Source organism: Aspergillus neoniger (assembly GCF_003184625.1).
Source record: "Aspergillus neoniger CBS 115656 unplaced genomic scaffold BO87scaffold_48, whole genome shotgun sequence".
Taxonomy (NCBI): Eukaryota; Fungi; Ascomycota; class Eurotiomycetes; order Eurotiales; family Aspergillaceae; genus Aspergillus; species Aspergillus neoniger.
This window is the reverse complement of record NW_020291176.1, coordinates 101272-122229: the sequence shown is the minus strand read 5'-3', so window position 1 is coordinate 122229 and position 20958 is coordinate 101272. Positions and strand designations below refer to the sequence as shown.

Sequence of the window (20958 nt, the reverse complement as noted above, 5' to 3'; positions counted from 1 at the left end):
AATAATACGTGGGGATATCGGGGATCCAAAAATTTACCCCTCCACTGTTCACTTCCACACTGTGCGAGTTGAACATCTTGGCCTCCATTCCCGCGGGATTTGCTGCATAGTCGCCTTCCTGGTCAGAGTGCTGGTCTACATGTGAGTGCTTTCTGTCATTTTGTCTCATCACTCAATGCCTATGAGCGCCCGATAAGAAGACTCTCGTGGTGACTCACATGCGTCTCCGCAACACATTTTGACTGACATCTCCGCCAGAGCCCAGCTCATACCCCCCCAATTCACTCGCGCTGGCCAGATCCCTACACCTGAAGCACCAAAATGGCTTCTATCTACATTGACGAAGATGTCGGCAGGGACGACTCGACCGCCAACGGAACCGAATCTGCCCCCTACAAGACTCTCCTTCATGCTTTCTTGCAGCACGCTCCTACCGATGGCAACCAGTACTTGACCCGCAAGTCCCAGACTGAGCCCACGGAGGCAGGTGCCGACCCCGCGTCTAAATTGGAGTGGAAGCCGGCCACGAAGTCGGCGGTCAAGAAGGCCACCAACCTGTATGAGCAACGGAAGAGAAAGGCTGCGAAGGAACAAGAATTGGCTATCCGTGAGAAGCAGGAGGCTGAGAAGCGACAGGCTATCCTTGAGGAGGCAAAGAAGGTCGTTCTTACGGAGGACACATCACTTCCCAAGCCCACCAAGATCCGTCTTGATGTGACTGATCCGGCCGTTGTCAAGCTGGGATCTCCCGAGTCTGAGACTCCTGGAACTCGTGTTCGTGTGGTTGGAAGAGTTCACCGTCTGCGTGCTCAGAAGGACGTTATCTTCCTCACTCTGACCGATGGCTATGGCTACCTGCAGTGCGTCCTGACGGGCAACCTGTGTAAGACTTACGATGCCATGACTCTTACCCTTGAGACCTCTATTGCTATCCATGGTGAGATGCGTGCCGTCCCCCCTAAGCAACATGCTCCCAACAACCGTGAGCTGCACGCCGATTTCTACACTATCATTGGCCGCGCTGCTGGTGACAAGGAGGCTATCACCACTAGAGTTGCACCTGATGCTGATCCCCAAACCCTCTATGACAACCGTCACCTCGTCCTCCGTGGTGAGACCGCCTCGTCAGTCATGAAGGTTCGCGCGGCTACCCTCCGGGCTTTCCGTCAGACCTTCGAAGAGAACCGCATGCTGGAAGTCACCCCTCCTGCCATGGTTCAGACTCAGGTGGAGGGTGGAAGCACCTTGTTCGGTTTCGACTACTATGGCGAGAATGCTTATTTGACCCAGTCCTCCCAGCTTTACCTGGAGACTTGCCTCCCCTCCCTTGGTGACGTCTTCTGTGTGTGCCCTTCTTTCCGCGCTGAGAAGTCGCTTACCCGTCGCCATCTGTCCGAGTACACCCACATCGAGGCAGAGCTTGACTTCATCACTTTCAACGACCTCCTCGATCACCTTGAGCACGTCATCTGCCGTGTTATTGATCTGACTCTGGCTGAGCCGGCCACCAAGGCTCTCATCGAGAAACTCAACCCCGACTTCAAGCCCCCTAGCCGCCCCTTCAAGCGGATGAAGTACTCCGATGCCATTGAATGGCTGCGGGAACACGACATCCCCAACGAGGAGGGCAAGCCTCACGAGTTCGGCGATGACATTGCCGAGGCTGCTGAGAGAAAGATGACCGATATTATCAACCAGCCCATCTTCCTGACCCACTTCCCTGCTGAGATCAAGGCCTTCTACATGAAGAAGGACGTTGAAGACCGCCGTGTCACTGAGAGTGTGGACGTTCTCATGCCTGGTGTTGGTGAGATCGTCGGTGGTAGTATGAGAATGGACGACTGGGATGAGCTCATGGCCGCCTACAAGCACGAAGGCATGGATCCTTCCCCGTACTACTGGTACACTGACCAGCGCAAGTAAGTCAAGCCTTCACGAGCCTTTCCCCGTCATGTAATCTCTTTAAGAGACGTATAACTAATATGCATCTACAATCTAGGTACGGTACCTCCCCTCACGGTGGCTACGGTCTTGGTCTCGAACGTTTCCTGGCTTGGTTGTGTGCTCGTTACACCGTTCGCGACTGCTCCTTGTATCCTCGTTTCACGGGCCGTTGCACTCCTTAAGCGCTTTGATGTCATAGACAGGATTTATAGATACAGGATACACCGATTCATCCCAGATGTGATATCGGTAGTCATGGTAATACTCTCTGATATCGACTATGAAAGCAAATCGTCATGTTTCATGAAATTCTGGTAGCATTACAGGACCTATCGTAAAGTATCATTCTGATTGCTTTTTAATTTCATATTATAACTATATTGTAGCCGTCATTATACGGTCGCTTCGGCACCAGCTTCTTATAAATGAAGAAATAGAAGCCGTTGACGTCGACGTACATGAAAGCTATCGAGTCTGGAAGTGAGACCAGTGTGGGTCATGATGAAAGTAAAGAATTACTAAAACTGCGTCTTTGCACTATAGTCCGTCATAATATTGATCCGTAGACAAACGCAGTAAGTAGCCAGGGAGTCAGCACATCATTGGGAAGAAGTCGATGTCATAAGTGGGGGAATACTAAGTAATGGGACACTGCAAGAAAGACCCGTATTGAGAAGGCACCACCATAGTCTGCAGCCAAGGATGTTGTTGGTTGGACGCTCAAGGGGGTTTAGCTCCATTTGACATCACGAGCAGCGACTACTACTACTGCCTCTCTACATATGATGATCGCTCGATCACTTTCTCAACTCGTTAGTCCTTGTTGTCAACTTTCGAATTGGGTGTGATTGAGTGCGACGATTAACATGTATAACTGGTTTAGGTAAGTGAAGGCTTTCATTAATGCCGTTTCGGGGTTATTAGATGGAATCTCATGCAGCTTCCCTGCAGGAAGCAGCCAAGCCGATTATGCTCGCTGGGCACTCTATGTCACCAGAGTGGGCATTCAGAGTCACGACGAGCACATCGCTGTGTTAAGCCAAAAGTGTAGAGGGCAGATATGGATAATGGTGCGTCCAAGGCCAGCCTCCATTGAAAAAGCAAACTATGTCCATAGGGACGGTTACCATGGCCCCACTAGGAATACAGTATGCTAATTGAGATAGGCTGGTGCAACCAGAGCCCGATCGCAACACAGTACCTGGTGCGAGACATTCGCTGGTCTTAAGGATCGTACACAGCGTTCTCTCAGCACACGGCGGCCATCTAAGCTGCCGGTGGCGGCTCTCTCTGGTAGGATATGTGAGACGATAGATAGGTAGACTTTCCTTGACTTGAAAGACCCGACTAATATGATACTAGACAGAAAGATATACGAATAACTCGTCTAGCTGTATCCCACCTCCTTCATCTGCGTTCAAAGGGGACCAGGACACCTTGTGAAGACCTTATCAAACGATCATGCGTCATGCGGACAACCTGCTGGGTATGCGAGGCATAACAGGGTTGAAGATATTCAGTTTGAATTGTGATTATTCCGACCACGGGCCCCTTGGGCAGTCTGGCCGCCGTTGGCGGAGTTCTCAGATAAGGCTGCCAGAATTTGCTGGTGGGATGCATCCGAACGTATCATGGAAACCATCTGGTTGACAGTATCCTGATCTCCATTGCGGACTACTCCTAGAAGCTGTTCGAGAAAGCTTCGGTAATAAACCAGTTCCTCGGCGAGTCGGTCAGATGTTTGAGAAGAGTTGTCTGGAGGCTCGAGACGCGTGCTTTGACTGCTCTGGTTGTGACGACTAACGGCAATAAACAGTCAACCGATACTGTCAAGAGGATACGGGCGAAATAAACAAAGTTCTTAACAGTAAGGTACCTACCTGGGATCGCCGTTTAATGACGAGCCAGTGTTTTCTTGTCTCATCCTGTTGTCCGCAGAGGCGGGAGTCTCGAATTCTAACCTGTGGAGATGCCCCTCGTTTGTTTTTCGACAAGAAGCTTGCTTGGCGGTGGAGTGTATATTATAATATTGCAGGAACGATAAGGATCAGATTAAAGAAGGGAAGTGGCGACTGATATCGAGGAAGGTCCAGGCTGAACAGTGCCCCACAAGACAAGGAAATCCGTCGATCTGGTGACAGGTGTACTCCGTAATATGGGTACCTCTTGATTCCAAGAGCTTAGCCGAGTTACCAGTGGATGCAAGCTATGCCCAGGCTGTTGATGCAGTGGTTGACCACGCACTTGGGTGTTGCCGCCCAATGACCCAACAAGATTCTTCCGCTTAATGGTGGAATTATTGAGGAAATAGCTGAGGCTAGGAAGAGACAGCTGTCGGGTTGGGAAGGGGGAAGCGTCCATAAGCCACGCGAACAGGGATTAACTATTGGCCAAGAGTCAGTCCTTCATTAGGGTGTTCAGCAGATCGATCACAGGCCCTGGAGCCATAGGACGGTATTGCAGAGGCAAAGCCCAGAAAGGATCATCATTGCGCTGTCCTGACCGGGCACGGTTGCTCTCTCGATGGTACCCCATCAGACCAGCACCATATGTGACCATTTTGCGGGCGACTTTGTTATCCGCAGGCACATTTCGCCGAGCGGGCCAGTCAAGAACCATGGAATAAAGCTACCCGCAACACAGAGCAATGTCAAGGTTAGGCCTGTTAGTTGGTTTGGGGGGATCTTTGGTACTGTGCTCGCGGAGAAATCCCCCAGCCAATCCTCGCTCCCTCTCGTCTCCGCCGCCATTCGGGGAAACATCGCTTTTGTAGTGCACGCTAGAACATCTGGTGCCGTGACTATACGTCAACCGGATCACTGACCTTCCCTCTCTTCTTTTTTCCTCCCCAAGACTGTCTGGTCTTTTCAAAGCTGATCCTTTATACCTACAATATCATGTATCAAAGTGGGAAGTTTTCGCGATGCAGCAGCCTGGCTCCAGTCGGCGAGCAGCCGCCACCAGCTTTTGTGGCTATTGTATTAGCCCCCGTTTGACTGTGGGAATGCTTCACGGCCTGGCAGAAGAGCTTGCTTCTATGGAAGCTATGAACTGACAATTATGTAACAGGCGTCACATTAAATGCTTTTTCTTTCGCAGACCTGCATACTGATGACGAGGAATCAGTAAGAATCGTACCTGCCGAGAAACAGAATCGCCTCCTGACCTCGACTTTATCGCGACAAGTCTCTCGAAAATCGTCCTCCCACAACAAGAAAGAGAATTGGATTCTAAGTTCGGTGTCATCAGCATCATGTCATCTAGGATTTCAGCGGTCCCGCGTTGCGTTTTGTTGTCAACATTAAGGAAAACGGCGATTGTTTGTCTTCGGTGGAAACACACTGGTAGCGGCTGAGGGTACCACAATGGTATCAAGACACGGTTTCATCTTCGGATTCGACTACTCCAATATATACTGGCAAATTCTTGGCGTGGCACAAATCCACGGCATAGCTGGTTTGTCAGTGCTCTGAGAATTCTGCTCGCGGGCATGTCGGGGTATACACAGTCCGCCTCGCAAGTCCCACCCTTGTGAAGTGTCTCCTTTGGGAGCTGAAGACTCGCCCCAGTCATTCCGATGATCGAGTGCATCCGAGACGTGTCTTTCGGTCAAGCTCAGTACACTTCGGCGAAAAGGGAAAGAGAATACCACAGGAAGCGCGATGATCTTCGGTTTTCCAATCGTTAGGCTTTAGGCACAGTGACAACACCTCAGCTCGTGTTCGCGAGCGCCCCATCGGTTCGGTGTGATCGTAAAGCGCATCTAGGACAGTTTGCCGTATTATACCGAAGACGTCTCTCTATGGTACCGAAGGTCGTTGCCTGTGCTGGACTCGCATGGGTGGTAAGGACCCTTGTTCGAACGAACGCCAAGCTTTGTAGTCTGGCTCGATTTGACGTGCAGATCTAGCGTCAATCTTCGATGGTTTCATCACAATGAACTCAGTCATCCACCAAATCTATAGCTTCGTTGCAAGTCTGCAAAAGATACACGTGGTGCTCGGGACTTCACTTTATAACACTACCGTCTGTTGTGTGACTCCGGAATAGTTTTCTCGCTCGTATCACCATCGTCAATCACGCTCGTGTGTTGGATCAGCGAATGAGTATGCTGTCATATGTTTGGTTACGTCACGGGAACTAGTGCGCTTTAGCATGAACGTCAGGTCTGTCAGTGTACAACTCCATCCGATACGCTTCCATCGAAAGTGCCATGTGCGACGTCCTAAGTTGGATCCGTACAACCAAGTCTGGCTTTCTTGTTCGGGCATCAGCATTGGGCAGAGACTCCACCGATTGAATGCTAGGTGTAGTGCAGTCTATCGAGTTTGAACTGATTGGGTGATACTGATAAATCAGTTGAAAGGTGCTGTTAAGCAACTGCATACTCAGCTTCGTTCGCGCTTTGGCACGCCCTGTCAGTTAAATGCCAACATCTCGGTGATCAAGGCATCCATCGAAGGCATCGGGTCCGACCCTACAAATTGTCCAGACCTGCCAAAGTCCATTCTGGCGCTCCACCGGCGGGCAGGCTGCTGTAATAGTTCGGAAGATGTTATGAGGATCTGGCTTGCTCCACTTCCAGGGATTGACCGGATTCGCAACGACGGAAAGTCCCATCGCCCGCCATGAGAACACTGGCTATTGTGGGCGTGGGCAAGACGTCTCGGAAGTAGAGGTAAGAGCCAACTGTAGAGGACTATATTTCGGCTGTGACGAAACCACATGCAGAAGGCGAGCATACGCCCAGTTTTGTCCGTGCATGCGCAAAGTTTTGCACAAGCCAGAAATCTGTGTCGAGAGTGAAGTAGTCTTCGCTTACCAATCGGTTTTCAGTCTCTCTAGTAGATCAATCACATTCGTGGATTCTGCTCCAGGTTAGGCACTGGCAGTTAAGAAGAAGCAACCATAAAACCTGAAGGTGATGAGGAATACCTACTTGGAGAGAAAAGGGGGGCGGAGGGAGCAGGGCAAGGGCAGCAGCAACCAGACGAACCGGTGGTTTCTAGCGCCAAGGTGAGTGCCCATTAGCGAAGGAAAATACATCCAGGAATCCTCATTGGGCAACTACTGGACGCCTCCGAAGTCATCTCCCGAACGCGAGGAAAACAAGGTCATGCGTTTTGGAAACGCTTACAAACTATCAAGGCGCATGCCGTGAGAGACTAAGTGGGAGAAGTTTGCATCAGTACTAACCCTGTGACTCAAAAGATCTGTGCAGCCTTCACAGTGCCGGCGGACTCCTCGCATCTGAAATCTCTTCTATGACATTGCGGGTTAGCGATGCAAATTTATGGCTTGTACCAGTGAAGACTTGTCGACTACACTTGTTCAGCAGCTTCGGAGCATGCCATGAGAGGTTGCAATTCAGAAAGTGCAAATTCTGACAGTCAACAACAGGCCTTGCTCGGTGTCTCGATTTGGGTGGCATTCAAAGTATATCGGTGGAGGCGCTCTTCCGCGTATTCATTGCGAGCAATGAGGAACCCAAGAGTACATCGCAGAGTGCAGTGGTCTGCCTGAATAGGTCATTCTAACGGAAAGCTATATCTATACTGACTGGTCACTGTCGACTTGGAAATAAGGAAGAGCGATGACAACAACGGCAAAAAGCAAATATCTACTGGGTCCGGTCGTTTTTTGTCAGAACTTCTACTGAACCATGTCTCGAGGCGGAGCCCTGCGGCCCAGTCTCAGCCAGATGTGCTGGCACCATTCCGTGAGCCTGCTGCCATAGCCTGCCCAACGGAAATTGTTTCCGGGCCACAATGGAATCTGGCAGCCCATTTTTTGGGCCGGTTATGCAGCCTTCGGAGGAACATATGCCTATTCTCATACTAGTGCATGTCCTTCCTCGCACTACTCCGTACAGGCTACGAAGATATTCGAACTAGTCCACCTTAGCACCCCCCATATGCAGGGTCCTCCAGGATGATACTACCCAAGGAAGGCATCCGAAGCTTGCATATGCAAGTCATTATCAGCTTAGATTGAAGCACATCCGAGCCGGTCCTGGCTAGCTGAAGAAGTGTCCCTCGGGAAATTGCCACCCTGGTCTACGACTCCTCAGGGGTGAGATGACTCGCGCAATGTCCACGCACGTCGTTACCATGTCAGAATTTGTGGGTCGCCGCCCCCTTTTAGTTTCTTCATCACACCCTCTTTGGTGTGTGGATTAGAAGACATGGATTGTGGAAATATGATTACACGTAGTTTAGTAATTTCTGCCCTGAAGAAAGTACTTTACCTTTATTGGATTAGCTCGACGGGTTTGAACACGTCCACAGGGGAGAGTAGTTTTTCTTCACGTATTCGTTTGGTTACCATGGTCAAGATCTGATTGACTGCTGTCTGTGTATAGTATGTATCTTACCATGTCATGTCTGTGATAAAATCATGACACCGAATCTGATTCTTACTGTCCCTGTATAGTAAGTACTATGTACACTTCACAAAGTTTCACCTGCCCTGTTAGTATGGATGTATAATCAGCCGGATCGAAGTATAAAGTTAGTATGACTATTCTTCTGCATTTATTTATCTTCGTCAATGCAAGCAAGATCAACTTAGCTTTCCGGCAGAACTAAATGACGCTATTTGAGCGTGGCCATACTGACATTATGTGTTACATAACCTTTAGTTATACTTACTGTAGTGCCTTATCCCCGAAGCGCAGTTAGTATATTTCCTACAGTTGTTTTGTTTATTTTCCCTTGCTCCGGATAATTTATCCCTGTATGTATAGTTATGCCTATTATGCGTGGCGCGTGAGGCCCTTCCGCTGGGAATGTGAGACATTTCTATGCTGTAGGTAGCCTGGGCCACAGCCACACGTTATTCAGCCACTCGCAGGATAGGGATAGTTCCTTAGGGATAGTTCCTGGGAGATATAACCGATGTGTTCTGTGGTATTTCCAGGAACAAGTTCAGGAGTAATGGGAGATACGGGTTAATCTTTCAGAGAACGAGTCCATATCGATGTTGTTGACGTCCTTTTGCTCTGCTCCCGCCAGAGCATACCAAAACTCGTTGTCATGGAATTCATGCTCGTAGGAGAGCAGCATTCTTTGGACCTTGTTTCCTGAGCCTTTAGCATAGGGACGCGACACAGTAACAACAGGTGCAATTTATCCCCCCTTGCTTCGCAAATAGCAAGGGGAAACGGAGCACTTATAAAGCAACTTATGTGTCGCTGCCACCCATGTACGTGATCGCCTGCATGACATTACCTATACTAGATTCTGTCCTCTTGCCGAACTTGATCGGTGTCCACTCCCTCGTTTTCAGACTGCCACTCATTTGATCAAATTAGCAAGATGCAGCTTTCCGGTCTTTTCGCTACGGCTTTTGCCCTCCTCGCATCTACTGCGTATGCCCAGACTGGTTCCCAGGGTATTGATACTGGAAACAAGTTCTGCACGGGCCAATGCGTTCCTAAGAGTTCCGATCTGCCCTGCAGCAAGCCGGAGGTAAGCACATTTTCGATGCTAGACATAGAGTCCTCATTGACCGTTATGACAGTGGCAAGCATCATTGGGTTGCTACATGTGCTGCCTCGATAATGATAATTCGGGTGGCTTTGCGGACAGTCTCCCTGACGATATTCTTCCTGACGACATTATTGGCGACGATAACTGAAAATAACCAACATGTCCACCACTTTATGTCCCAGATCGGTTGCCGTGTAATCCTTCTAGCGAAATTATCGGGTTTCTTGTGCTGTGCTTGAAGAAGTATTAAGAATCCGACGTCCTGGGCATGTACATTCTGTTGCAATGTGTTGCATTGATCTCGTCATAGATCAATCCTTGCTTGTATGTGTATTGTTTTCGACTCCGAAAAGAGAAATCCTTCGTGCCTAAGACATGGTAATCACTGAAGATATTTCCAGTAGTGTGGGTGAATCCGCTAGATGGTTCGTAGGCTTGGGGTTCTCGACTCGGAGGTTCGTAGTTGGAAAAGCAGCGCGCGCGTTGCGTAGCCGAGACCATTGAATAACATTGACTGCAGATGGCCCTTCGACGGCACACTGCGCCCAACACGGATGCTATCGAGCCATGAGCAATAGAAGTTCGTTCCTATCGCAATTGCGTTATCACTTTAGCCTATTTAAACCCGTTGGCCTATTTTGACCTGTTTCACGCCGCGTGTCGGTTGCAGCACGCCTGGTCCTGTCAGATACCTTAGGTCTTCGTTTCCGTGCCGGTCCAATCAAGTCTCTGCAGACAGAACGACATTAATGCAGCCCTAGTCACTTCAGAGAGGATGTGCTCCCGCGACGCATTCAAACATCTTCTCATCCTCTCTGCATTTTATTGTATCCTAGCTCTTCAGACCCCAACGCTGGCATTGTATTATAATTAGTGCGCTGCTATCGTGTCCAAGCAACGTCCTCCGCCGGTGCTAATCCGACCTAAAGGCTTTATCGGTCGCTGGACCGTGATCTCAGCTATTTCCAGGGTTAACATCAACATGACCTCCTTGTATCTGAGGACAGAAGCTCTGAATCTCGACCGATCGCCGTATTTGGGCTATGCAGTGGGTGGGCTGTGCACTGAGCAACGTCGTGGTTTGCATTGAGCAAATTTGCTATTGACTTGTACCGACAAACCAACATTCAGCCTATCGTGGCATGATTGCCCTTCCAAGTACATTCCTCGTCCTTTATGTCTAGATTTTCATCCGACAATACATCTTGTTCATTGATGACATGCAGCAAAACATGCATCTGTTCCTGTCATCGCCGACCATGGGACATACCCGGCCGAGTGGATCAATTTGTGTAACCAGCCTTCAAAGTTGACGGCGTATGACCCCACAGTGATACAGGTGCAGATGTAGCCATTCAATATATCTCCAATCTTTTGTATTGTCGAAGTCATATGTGATTGTTTCTGCCGAAGTACGTCGTTCGAAGGGAAAGTGGGATTTTGGCACATCTGGTCTGCGGGCTCTCCGGATCTCCGTCAGCGCTAGGTTAGCCAGAATTCAATAATAGCATGGACTTGGACACGGAAAGTTAGGTGAACACAGCGTCTAATCCCATAGGTAGTAATGAGTATATCTGGTGAAAGACACTTGTTCTTGACCAGGCATTTTGTAGCCTTCGGAAGAAGAGTATGCGTCTTCAAACATCTTCACAGCCAGTGATTAGTCCAGGCTGTCTCGTGTCCAGATAAGCCAGGGATAGCCGTTCGGTATAATAACAGCTTTTGAAGCGTTCTCCTCTCATAGAAGCCACATTCGAATCTGCAGTAAACTTCCATCAGGCTCTTCCTGGGCGCACCAGGGCAGACGAGGTTGCGATATCATGGGGCATAATGAACATATCGATCCACGCGTACTGACGAGAGAAGAGGGAACTCATCAAAGTCCTAGCTCTTCTCTGCCGATTACAGCCTGGAGCCCGAACAGGGAGGTCTGGTAGGAGGCTGGGAGAGCAGAAGGTGGAATCCCTGAAGAGAACCTAGTCGATGGATGGGGGAGATGGATGCATAAACGAGATGCAAAGGACAAGAAATCTTGATGGTCAGTTATCTGATGCTCATTCGATGCAGAATTTGAACATCGGGGCTGATGACAAGATGGAAAGAAAGAAACAACGGGACGCTCGTAAGATTCAGTTGACGGGGGATGGATGGAAATGATTTCCGGCTGGCAGGGCAAATGTGCTTGCCGTCCCAGGAAAGCTCACCAAACTAACCTTGGTACGTTAGCTCTGTTGCACTTGCTACTAGTCTTTGACAAATGAATCTGCTCTACTTACGAGTTCTTTATGATACGAGGTTCGCTTCAAGTTGCCTAACCTAGGCTTTTGGGAATCTCAGGGTTCAGTAAAAGGGCGGATTCTGAGTTTACGATGAACTCATCTTGCAAGATTGTACCCCTATTTTTGAGTTTCCAAGAATGCTCTAATGCTAAAGCATCCTTCTATGAGCTGAATATTTACCTCTCAAGAGTTGGGTTCTTCAACGCAGGTTCATTGGCAGATATCCAGAGATGAAGAAGATTGGTGATAGGCTAGAGATCCTAACATCGCTGAGTGGATAATGGGCTTTCTGCGTCCTCAAAAGATAGTTAACCCACACCAGAAGATGCACCAGTTGCAGACACCCTGCAGCTATATAAACGCATCATGTCTAGTGCTTGGCTGACATCTTCATCGCCTCTCCTTCTTTTGCTTCTTTGCCACCATAATCTTGTCGTTGTGAGGTCCAACGAATGTAAGCGTATTTATCCAACGCAAAATGAAAATTATTTTGTATTAAAACGGGGCACATCCACGAACAGGAATTTACTCCGGGCTATGATGCCCAAAAGCTAAGCTATAGTACACATCAGGAGCAGAGAGAATGTTGGGGAGCAGGCGTTCTCTACTTAGTAGGTGAACTGCATGTCATTAGTTTGTATGACCTGCAAGGCATTATGTTGTAGCTTATACGCCAATTAAGCTTTTTGTATGATATATGTATAGCAATGGGATGCTGCGAGCAATTATCCTCTCTTTGCTGGCTGTTACTTGCCACTCGTTGAATGCATAACATTATACATCATTGTATGTATGTGCTTAGTCAGTCACACTTCACAATACAGGGCGCTCGGCAGTGGCTCGGCAGTACTGTTAATCTGTGACAGCAGCTAAATAACCTTACCCCATGGTCGGTCTAGTGGTAGATCACAAGTTGATAGGTAGATGGTCCAATAAATAACCGAGTCTTGTTCAGTTCTATATAGAAAAACCCGCTCGTCTATACATATGCCCAAAGTTCGTGTGGTATTAAGAATCTATTTAAGCATCCGCTATGTGCTCAATGTCCAAAAGGAAGGTGCTGTTTCCACGCCTATCATCCATCGCTTCGTAGTACTCATGCTGGCTCTAATGCATCTGTTGTGTTTTTCCCGCTCAATATTTGCATATACCAAAATGACTGACAACAGAAACCAGAAGAAAAAGAAAGACCAAGATAATGCTTTGAGGCTAGCCCTTTCCATGACCCACATGCACAACATCTGAGCGCTTGCAATTTCGACTAATAATTGTAAACTCAGTCGACTTGGAAAGCGTCAAAATTGTGACGGTATGATCACGGAGTCTCCTCCAGGGAACGGGCAGGTATATCAGAGGTCGGCGAACCCAAGGCCGTCTTCAGGGTGGGCGTCTTTTCACTGGGCTTCTCATCCCATAGCGCACTACTGGCGGGGAAGATCGACCCATCGTTGGAGATATTAATGGCGGGGGCATCTTCCACGCTCACATGCACATGAGGTACCACTAAGTCGAGCCCTTTCGAGGCGCTTGGGCAACCAGACATCTGGGGCTTGTGCCGAGGGGGCAGTGGACGATAGGCCGAGTCATGCATATAGCTCATATAGTCCGACCCGTTGCTGCTCACCGACGATGCAGCTGTGGACGGCGTGTGCATCAGCGGCGGAACAGACCCCGTAGCACTCCAGAGTGCCGACAAGCTGGTCGAACTGCGGTGATCAAACCGAGGGCGCCGGACCGGCATCATAGTGTCATCACGGTGAAACTGGGAGAGGTAATTCCAGGCCTCTGACGACGCCAGAGAACTGGCACCGGATCCCATAGGTATCACTGGCTTCCATTCGGATGGATCCTGATCCGTCTTGGCATCATTCCATTCGCTGGGTATCCTGGAGATTGAGGATCTGGCGGCACCTTTCGTGGGAGTCATGGGTGCTACAATCATTCGAGGAGACATAGGAGGAGAGGCAGGTGGAGTTGTTGAGGAAGACATGGAGGAGTTTGATGAGAAGGAAGCTGAAAGTGGTTTGTGGGAGTCTTTGCGGCGACAGCTGCAGAGATAATGTGTCAGTAGAAATTTATTGAAAGGAAAGAGATAGCAATGAGACAAAGGAAGGACTAGGGGGAACTGGTTGGAATTTAAACCAGCAGTGGAGGCTGTGCAGTCAAGGCTGTGGCGCGATAAGGAGTCTCATACCTTTCGCTACAATATAAGAGGGAATTGTCAGGCACTGTTATCTGTTTTTCGCACATGGCGCTGTAGATCGGTTAGCTTTGATCCTGAAGATAAGCGATCATTTTATATGCAAGGGGAATAAGCGACAAGGTTAACGGGGATGTGCGAGGATTGGCAAAAGCAACCATGCTGGGGAGAAGGTAGGGCAGAAGATACTAGGATATAGCATAACACATACCAAAAGTTAAGAAAGCTAGCCGCCATCTCGGGCTGCCGGTCGTCGTCCAACTCCAACTGCTTGGTGATTTGTCCAGAGCCTAGTTTGGATATGGAGTGGTTGACAAAGGATGTGCCTCTCCGATGTAAAGCCGGCCGAGAGTTCCTCAGCTTAGGGACATTGGAGCCCGAGGAAGTGCGGCGATGGTGGTTATTGCTTTGAGTCATGGATGGCGGTGAGGATCTGGTTAAGTATAAATATGACACTGGTCCAAAAGAAAAACCATCTATCTGAAAATAATTCGGCGATGGTACCTTGCGCCGAACCGCGCCAGTTGTGGAGCACGAGAGCTTGCCCCTATGGGGTCAGAAAGTATGAGGGATTTGCGTCTAGCAGGGATCCAACTGCACAATTGGTTGGACCAATGGCCTCGCACGGTAGTACTGGATGATATAGTTTCGTAATAATGCCTCAGTCCTCGTTCAGCCGAAATGGCATGTGCCGAATGAATCGAGCTGAAACGGCAAGGGAATACACGCCTGAGTGGTTTCTTATTTTTGAGAAAACCCTGGCAATGAGAGGCAAATATGTAGCGGGCGAACGCCAAATTCTTTGTAATAACAGTAACAACGATAAGCTTTTTTCTTTTCTGCTCTGTGTGTATCTGCTGTGGTACCAGAATTGGTCAGATAGGTCACAAATGAAACCAGTCTCACTAGTAGTACTACTAGAACGTTGGTGGCACGGCTGAGGGACCGTTATCACCGGCCTCTGAGTGGGGAGAGATAAGGGACAACAAAGTGACAAACGGGTAATCGACAAACGAAAGAAAAAAAAAAAATCGTAAAGGATAATTATAGCTAGGAAGGGAGACATACATACCAAAGGAATGGCAGTGTATTCTGTTTCCCCCTTTCTGCGATTTAAATCCCTCTTTGTTTTCTTCTTGGTTTGGCCCCTTTCTTATAAACCAGTGTGCCGTCTTCTCCAAGGTACACCGCACGTGCAATGGGCCTGATACCGAAAAGGGCGGGTGTAAGTAATGCTAAGCGGGATTATTGACCGGCGGTGATGAGAGAGTATCGTGCAGCGGACTGGAAAGCAGAAAAATCGCTCGGAGAATAACTAGGCAATACTGAAAGAGGGATACCGAAGGGAGCACCAGATCACAGGCGCCGGGACGGTCAATCAATTGTATAAGAATAGCCTAAGAGTAATCGAAAGGTCTTCCTGTTGTGGTAGTCGAAAAGTGTCAAGGCTGTTTGCGTCTCACGATAAGAACACCAAAGGCAGAGAAAGCGAACAGCCCGATAGATATAACCAGAGCCGGAAAATCGATTCAAGCAACAGAAATTCTAGAACTTTGTTCCACCTACATGGGGAGAGCATGATGGGGGGATTAGGTTAGCCTTGGTTTCTCTTCACATCCCCAGGTGTGCCTCCATTCGGCCCATTACTAGTTACCGTGACCACCCTGGGTGACGCCTGAGCACGTCAGGCCCGGGAGGGAAGGCGAGACTCAGTTGAGTCACGCCATGATTGGGCTGGGGAAGGGAGTTCTAGACTGCCGGACTGCCGTGTGCCGCCTGCCTCAGGCAGCACAACGCGCAATCGTCCGTCTGAATGGGGAAGGCACACAACAAATTCGGCTTACCTCACCACCCATAGATGATCTAATCCACTCCGCGTACGGAGTATATGACTGGGGAACGTTGCAATGCTCCGCCGGAACGACTCTTTTTGGCTTCTCCTTGTGGACTGACTGGCTATATTTAGCTGTCACTCTGGATCCGGTGGGGAGTGTATAGCGGATGGAAGACGAAGCACAAAGAAAGAATTTTTCGTCCTCTCCGAATCCGTTGTTTCCTCTCGTTGCTCTTATATGGTACTTGTGCGTAAGTACTGCGGTGTTCTACTAGTGTTCGGGAGTCTCTCTTATGTCCAGGCGGGGTACCCATCGCGATAAGGTAACCATTAGTTGCCGCGTCCATCTTGTGCAGAGACCGGAGCGATAAAAGCCCTTCCCATTGCCCCTCAAATCCTCATTTGGCTTTCCTTGAGATTCCGATATTTTATTTTTCCCTTAACCGACCGAACCACGCTTATCGGGTGAAGGAACACTACCATGCCCTCAACCATTCGTCGCATGCGAATGACATGTCGTCGTCTTGGCTTGGCTGGATCTCTGCTACGCGGGGCTCTTGAGGTCTGATCATCACTGCCGACCAGCCCAGTTTGTCACCTCAAATCGGGCAGCCATCGTCAACACGGAGCGTCAGCTGTAAAACACCCCAGCTCCACATCTGCTGGTCTAGACAGTGCCTTGGTGGCCGGACTCAAGGGGACCAACCAATGCTTAACGTACAGGCTTACACATGGACTGTTTCTCCATCCAGAGCTCAGTGCTTTTCTGCAGTGTCCGTCCCCCCCCCCTTAATTGGATCTGTGCGGCAGGATCACCCGCCGTTAGATCCAATGAGTGAGCCCTATCGCAGTGCGGAAGCAGTGATTCGGAACTGGACGCCAGGGAGGCAGTTAACCTTGGCTAGCAAACAAGGAAATGCCGACCCGGATCAATTCTATGGCTTTCTGTCGTTTCGGGATGGCCTATATTGTGTGACGCCATAAATGCCTCGAGTAGTAGTTTTACTTTTTCCTTAAACTAGCCTGTAATCGAGAGAGAGGCAAAAGAGGAGAAGGGGAGGAACTAAGCAGCAAGAAGAACCGGCGAAACCGATAGTGGCCTGCTCAGGTGGCTACCGCCATGAGGCGAAGCAAAGCCGTGATGGACAGAAATAGATGAGACAATTCTCTGAGGCGAAACAAAAATATTCCATCCATATTTCGGCAGTCCCACACGGCAGCAGAGGTTTAAACAAAGGTTTACTATAATGTCATCAGTGTTTGCAACGTTCGAAGCAGTCTATGATGCTAGTAACTGGGGATGGAGTCCATAATAGTGGGGCAATGTCACAGACTGACTGGCAACCACAGCGCAGGCTACTATATTTACTACAGTGCACACCAATTATCCGGAGAACACTTATTGAAATCTGGCAGATAATTGGTTTGGTACAGACTGGTGAATAATGCATTCTGCATTTGTAGAAAACAAATAAGTTGACACGTTCTCGATCGTCCTGTGGATCAAATTTCTTCATCCATTAGCAGATATTTATACATCCGACGGTGAGATTGGATGTTACTAAACTCGATGACGGATGGGGATTCCCACCCACTCGTTCCAGGGGTCGTCCCCCTTTTTGGCTTTACCGCAACACATCATTTGAACTGGATATTCTGGATCTAGGGCTCCATAATCTGATAGGCACACACATCCACATTTCAGTGTCTCGACCATAGCGGTGAGTCTGGACTAGTATCAACAGAGCAAAAAAGGATCGTCCATTCTCTCCCCTCAAGGTCAAGTCCTTTTAGCTGACGTTTCTCTTTCGAATGTCTAGAACTATCCAGGTAAAGATTGTAATTTCCCATGTTGCGTACACGTTTACGGAGTATCACAAGTCCAATTGTCTGTCCAATCTGGCCTGTTGCATTTTGTGCTTCCATGGCCCCGTAGTTACTTCTTACATGCGGGGCAGGCGTTGTGTCCCCTCCGAAGCCTGTACAATGATGTACTATCTACTCTACCCAACAACTGCACGTTTCACGGGTCATCATCCATACGAATCGAACTAAGCCGACTAACTCAACGGGAGTAGAGTGATACTCTCACCATGCGATCGTCGCCCCCTGCCTTGATTTAAACCGAATCATTCGATTTAAAGGCCTATCACACGTTCTCCCCCATCTTGTTAATCACCGTCACATGTGAGATTACCGTATCAGGGAAAATAGTAGTAGATATCCTACTTGCACGCGGACACCCTTCGTTCCCCCTTATCTCTTATTATCAAAAAAAAACAACGACTGACTGGACACAACTATGGAGAGACTTATAACGTAGCTACTCCCATTATTCAAGGTTTCTACACCGCAACTTCCTGCAACTTAAAACCATGATCGAGTCAAGGACAAGAAGTTCATTAGCGTTGAAGGCTGATTAGAGCCCACGGACTCGAAAGAGGGGTAGGCATATAGATAAAGCTTACTCCGTGTGTATTGTACATGTCTCTCTCCCAAATTATTAGGAAGGTAGATGGAAAAGTTTACTGTATGTTTACCATAAGGGTAAAGTTATGGTATTGAGGTATACTAAGTACTAAGTATCATAGTCGTGTAGTAGGTAATTCGACCATCTTGTCCCACCTCTGAAAGCTACAAGATTAATTCTTAGGAGAACATAGAGGGCAATCGCTAGCAAAATTCTACTATATCTGCTTGGCATTGTAAAGCATATGTATATGACTTTAACGAATGTCCAACATGCGCTCTTCAGTCATAACTTCGTTTGTGGCGGGCACCTTCCCCTTCGGGAAACATCAAGCATCATTTTCTTCCCCTGCTCCGCTTCGCATTCTTCTTCTGCCTTCGTATCTAGCACTAGATGAAATAACAACAAAATGCCTCTTCTTCAAGCTTTAGAAATTGTTTCTTTGCGTATTCGATATCATGCACCCTTAATCATTGCTAGCAAGCACCCCAGATCGGGGTGCAGTCAGCATCGTTGCGTTTGTAGGCCATCAGGACACATCTTCCGCGTGCGGAATATTCCTCGAAAAAGGAAGCATAGGAGCTGCTCAGCGCGAGTGCCAGTACTAGTAGTACTAGTAGTAGCATTAGTAGGTGCTGACCTTTTAAGACTACTGCTAGTGGCCATTACCCCTCACGCCATCTCATCTCCTCCTCAATTCTCTCACATCGCCATACCTGCGCATACGAAGAAAGATTCGACGATCTTTCATGACAAGATTAAATACAGAATGGCCTTGTTCGAGGAGCTCAGCCCCTCCTCTGTGGCTACTATAACTCTAACTTTATTGCTTGCCTATCTAATAGGCTGCGCAGTGTATCGCCTGTACCTTAGCCCCATCGCGTCTTTCCCAGGTCCCCCGTTGGCAGCTGTGACTTGGTTGTAAGTTCTGAATTCTAATTGTCGAAGTAGGCCCTGCGAAGGTAGGAGGGAACGATGAAGCTGACTGCGCGCTTCAGCTATGAGTTCTATTACGATGCAATATGTGGTGGCCGGTATATCTTCAAAGTCAAGGATATGCATAAGCGCTACGTGAGTAAGATGACCTCGTTGTGAATAAAAAGCCATATATAGTGACACTACAATGTATAGGGGCCCATTGTTCGCATCAACCCCGAAGAGCTTCATATCGAGCCTTCGGCCTTTTATGATGAGCTGTATGCACCCGGCGGCAAGAAGAAGAGAAATTTGAATCCCCAGTTCAAACATCAATTTGGGGCGCCCGACAGTACCTTTTCTACTATAGAACATGATTTACATCGCATGCGTCGTTCTGCTCTGAGCCCATTCTTTTCAAAAGCAAGTGTACGTCGTTTGCAGCCTGTCATATGGGAAAAGGTCGACAAACTCCTTGAACGTCTGCATGGATTGAGAAATACGGGTCATCCAGTCCGCATGGATATCGCCTACGCTGCGTTTACCAATGGTATGTACAACGGTGAAGATAATAAACCTCCATTTATCCAATATACTCACAGATGTAGACGTCATTATGCAGTACAGTTTCAGCCACTCGCGCGAGAGGTTGCAAAAACATGACTTTGGTGAGCCAGCTCAAGAGGCCGTTCTTGCTATGAGCAAAGTTGTACATTGGATGAAGCACTATCACTGGCTCATATATATGGGACAGCTTATTCCGCCATGGATTGTATCATGGATTAGTCCAACGTGAGTATGATCAATGTTGTGTTCCTGCATGCGTATAGACACATCAAAAATTGGAGCTGATCTGCAATGCATGAAAGAGTTGCAAACGTGCTTGAGGATGAACGGGTACTACATTTCATGATCTGCTAGCAAATCCGAATCTTCCAGTCTCAGAAAAGAGTGTCGAACGGCTTGGCCAGGAAGCCAAAATACTCGTAGCCGGCGGAACTGAGACCACATCTTGGACACTATCGGTCATCACATACTATCTGCTGAGCCAACCGGATACTTTATCCCGTCTTAGTACCGAACTAATCGCCTCCATCCCCGATCCTACGGCACACATCGGTATCGAGGTCTTGGAACACCTTCCCTACCTTACTGCCGTAATTCAGGAAGGTCTGCGGCTATCCTATGGCTCTGTTGCCCGGCTAGCACGTGTATCCCCAGATGAAGCAGTGATATTTCACGACGACAAGCGTGGAAAGGACTGGGTAATTCCTCCGGGGACACCCATGAGCATGAATGCTGTTTTTGTGCATCATGATCCCGCCATCTTTCCAGAGCCAAGCAAGTTTCGTCCGGAACGGTGGATCGAAGCCGAAAAGGAGGGTAAAAGGCTGAATGGGTATCTTGTGTCCTTCACAAAGGGTTCCAGGTCGTGTTTGGGTATCAATCTGGCCTATGCAGAACTCTATATTTGCGTCTCCAGGATGTTTAGACTGTATCACGGTGCAGAGAATGAGACAGGTGCGAAAGGTGGGAGGTTGGAACTGTTTGAAACGTCCAACAAGGATGTCGAGTTTGCGACTGATATGTTCATTCCTGCTACCAGGAAGGGAAGTAAAGGCGTTAAGTTGCTTGTTAAGGGTGATTAACGATCCTTACACACTGGGTATTGATGACGATTGGATGAAGACAGACGCAGCAGAGTGTATAGTACTAGCACGCTCTGTTCAATACATCCAGCTTTCAGTACATAATTTAGCAACTTGCTTAATCTCACTCAAAATCACCAGCGAATAAAAGCCGTCTCTCTCCATTAGATCTTGAAC

The 20958-nt window shown here is 48.5% G+C and overlaps 8 protein-coding genes across 8 annotated transcripts; 5 read left to right on the top strand and 3 right to left on the bottom strand.

Annotated features, from left to right (window-relative positions):
• Window positions 1–69: 69 nt before the first annotated feature.
• BO87DRAFT_368951 (asparagine--tRNA ligase DED81) lies at window positions 70–2273 on the top strand. Its single transcript, XM_025621956.1, has 2 exons — window positions 70–1919; window positions 2000–2273. Exons 1-2 carry the CDS (start codon window positions 322–324, stop codon window positions 2124–2126), a joined length of 1725 nt encoding a protein of 574 aa, XP_025474985.1. The 5' UTR covers window positions 70–321; the 3' UTR covers window positions 2127–2273.
• A 712-nt stretch (window positions 2274–2985) lies between these two features.
• On the bottom strand, window positions 2986–4167 carry BO87DRAFT_180428 (uncharacterized protein). The gene is made up of 2 exons (XM_025618403.1): window positions 3825–4167; window positions 2986–3743 (listed from the first exon to the last, which is right to left on the bottom strand). The coding sequence occupies exons 1-2, from the start codon at window positions 3866–3868 to the stop codon at window positions 3461–3463; spliced, it is 327 nt and encodes a 108-aa protein (XP_025474984.1). The 5' UTR covers window positions 3869–4167; the 3' UTR covers window positions 2986–3460.
• Window positions 4168–9172: 5005 nt separating this feature from the next.
• Window positions 9173–9813, top strand: BO87DRAFT_380571 (uncharacterized protein; the record flags this gene model as incomplete). The annotated part of the gene is made up of 2 exons (XM_025624322.1): window positions 9173–9413; window positions 9466–9813. Coding segments are annotated over exons 1-2 (266 nt in total), but the record flags the coding sequence as incomplete, so codon positions are not given.
• Window positions 9814–12643: 2830 nt separating this feature from the next.
• Window positions 12644–12993, top strand: BO87DRAFT_180314 (uncharacterized protein). The gene has a single exon (XM_025618400.1). It carries the CDS (start codon window positions 12701–12703, stop codon window positions 12956–12958), a length of 258 nt encoding a protein of 85 aa, XP_025474982.1. The 5' UTR covers window positions 12644–12700; the 3' UTR covers window positions 12959–12993.
• Window positions 12994–14521, bottom strand: BO87DRAFT_180396 (uncharacterized protein). The gene is made up of 3 exons (XM_025618402.1): window positions 14125–14521; window positions 13908–13967; window positions 12994–13761 (listed from the first exon to the last, which is right to left on the bottom strand). The coding sequence occupies exons 1-3, from the start codon at window positions 14328–14330 to the stop codon at window positions 13029–13031; spliced, it is 999 nt and encodes a 332-aa protein (XP_025474981.1). The 5' UTR covers window positions 14331–14521; the 3' UTR covers window positions 12994–13028.
• Window positions 14522–15111: 590 nt separating this feature from the next.
• BO87DRAFT_410492 (uncharacterized protein) lies at window positions 15112–17116 on the top strand (the record flags this gene model as incomplete). Its single annotated transcript, XM_025626336.1, has 7 exons — window positions 15112–15138; window positions 15233–15297; window positions 15361–15506; window positions 15703–15814; window positions 16219–16309; window positions 16558–16694; window positions 16788–17116. The coding sequence occupies 7 exons, from the start codon at window positions 15112–15114 to the stop codon at window positions 16900–16902; spliced, it is 693 nt and encodes a 230-aa protein (XP_025474980.1). The 3' UTR covers window positions 16903–17116.
• A 192-nt stretch (window positions 17117–17308) lies between these two features.
• Window positions 17309–18451, bottom strand: BO87DRAFT_401279 (uncharacterized protein; the record flags this gene model as incomplete). The annotated part of the gene is made up of 8 exons (XM_025625594.1): window positions 17309–17370; window positions 17481–17541; window positions 17608–17726; window positions 17763–17811; window positions 17927–18009; window positions 18039–18103; window positions 18277–18325; window positions 18373–18451. The coding sequence occupies 8 exons, from the start codon at window positions 18449–18451 to the stop codon at window positions 17309–17311; spliced, it is 567 nt and encodes a 188-aa protein (XP_025474979.1).
• Window positions 18452–18917: 466 nt separating this feature from the next.
• Window positions 18918–20781, top strand: BO87DRAFT_410491 (cytochrome P450; the record flags this gene model as incomplete). Its single annotated transcript, XM_025626335.1, has 6 exons — window positions 18918–19138; window positions 19216–19288; window positions 19349–19682; window positions 19741–19924; window positions 20002–20029; window positions 20083–20781. The coding sequence occupies exons 1-6, from the start codon at window positions 18987–18989 to the stop codon at window positions 20779–20781; spliced, it is 1470 nt and encodes a 489-aa protein (XP_025474978.1). The 5' UTR covers window positions 18918–18986.
• Between the last annotated feature and the right edge of the window lie 177 nt (window positions 20782–20958).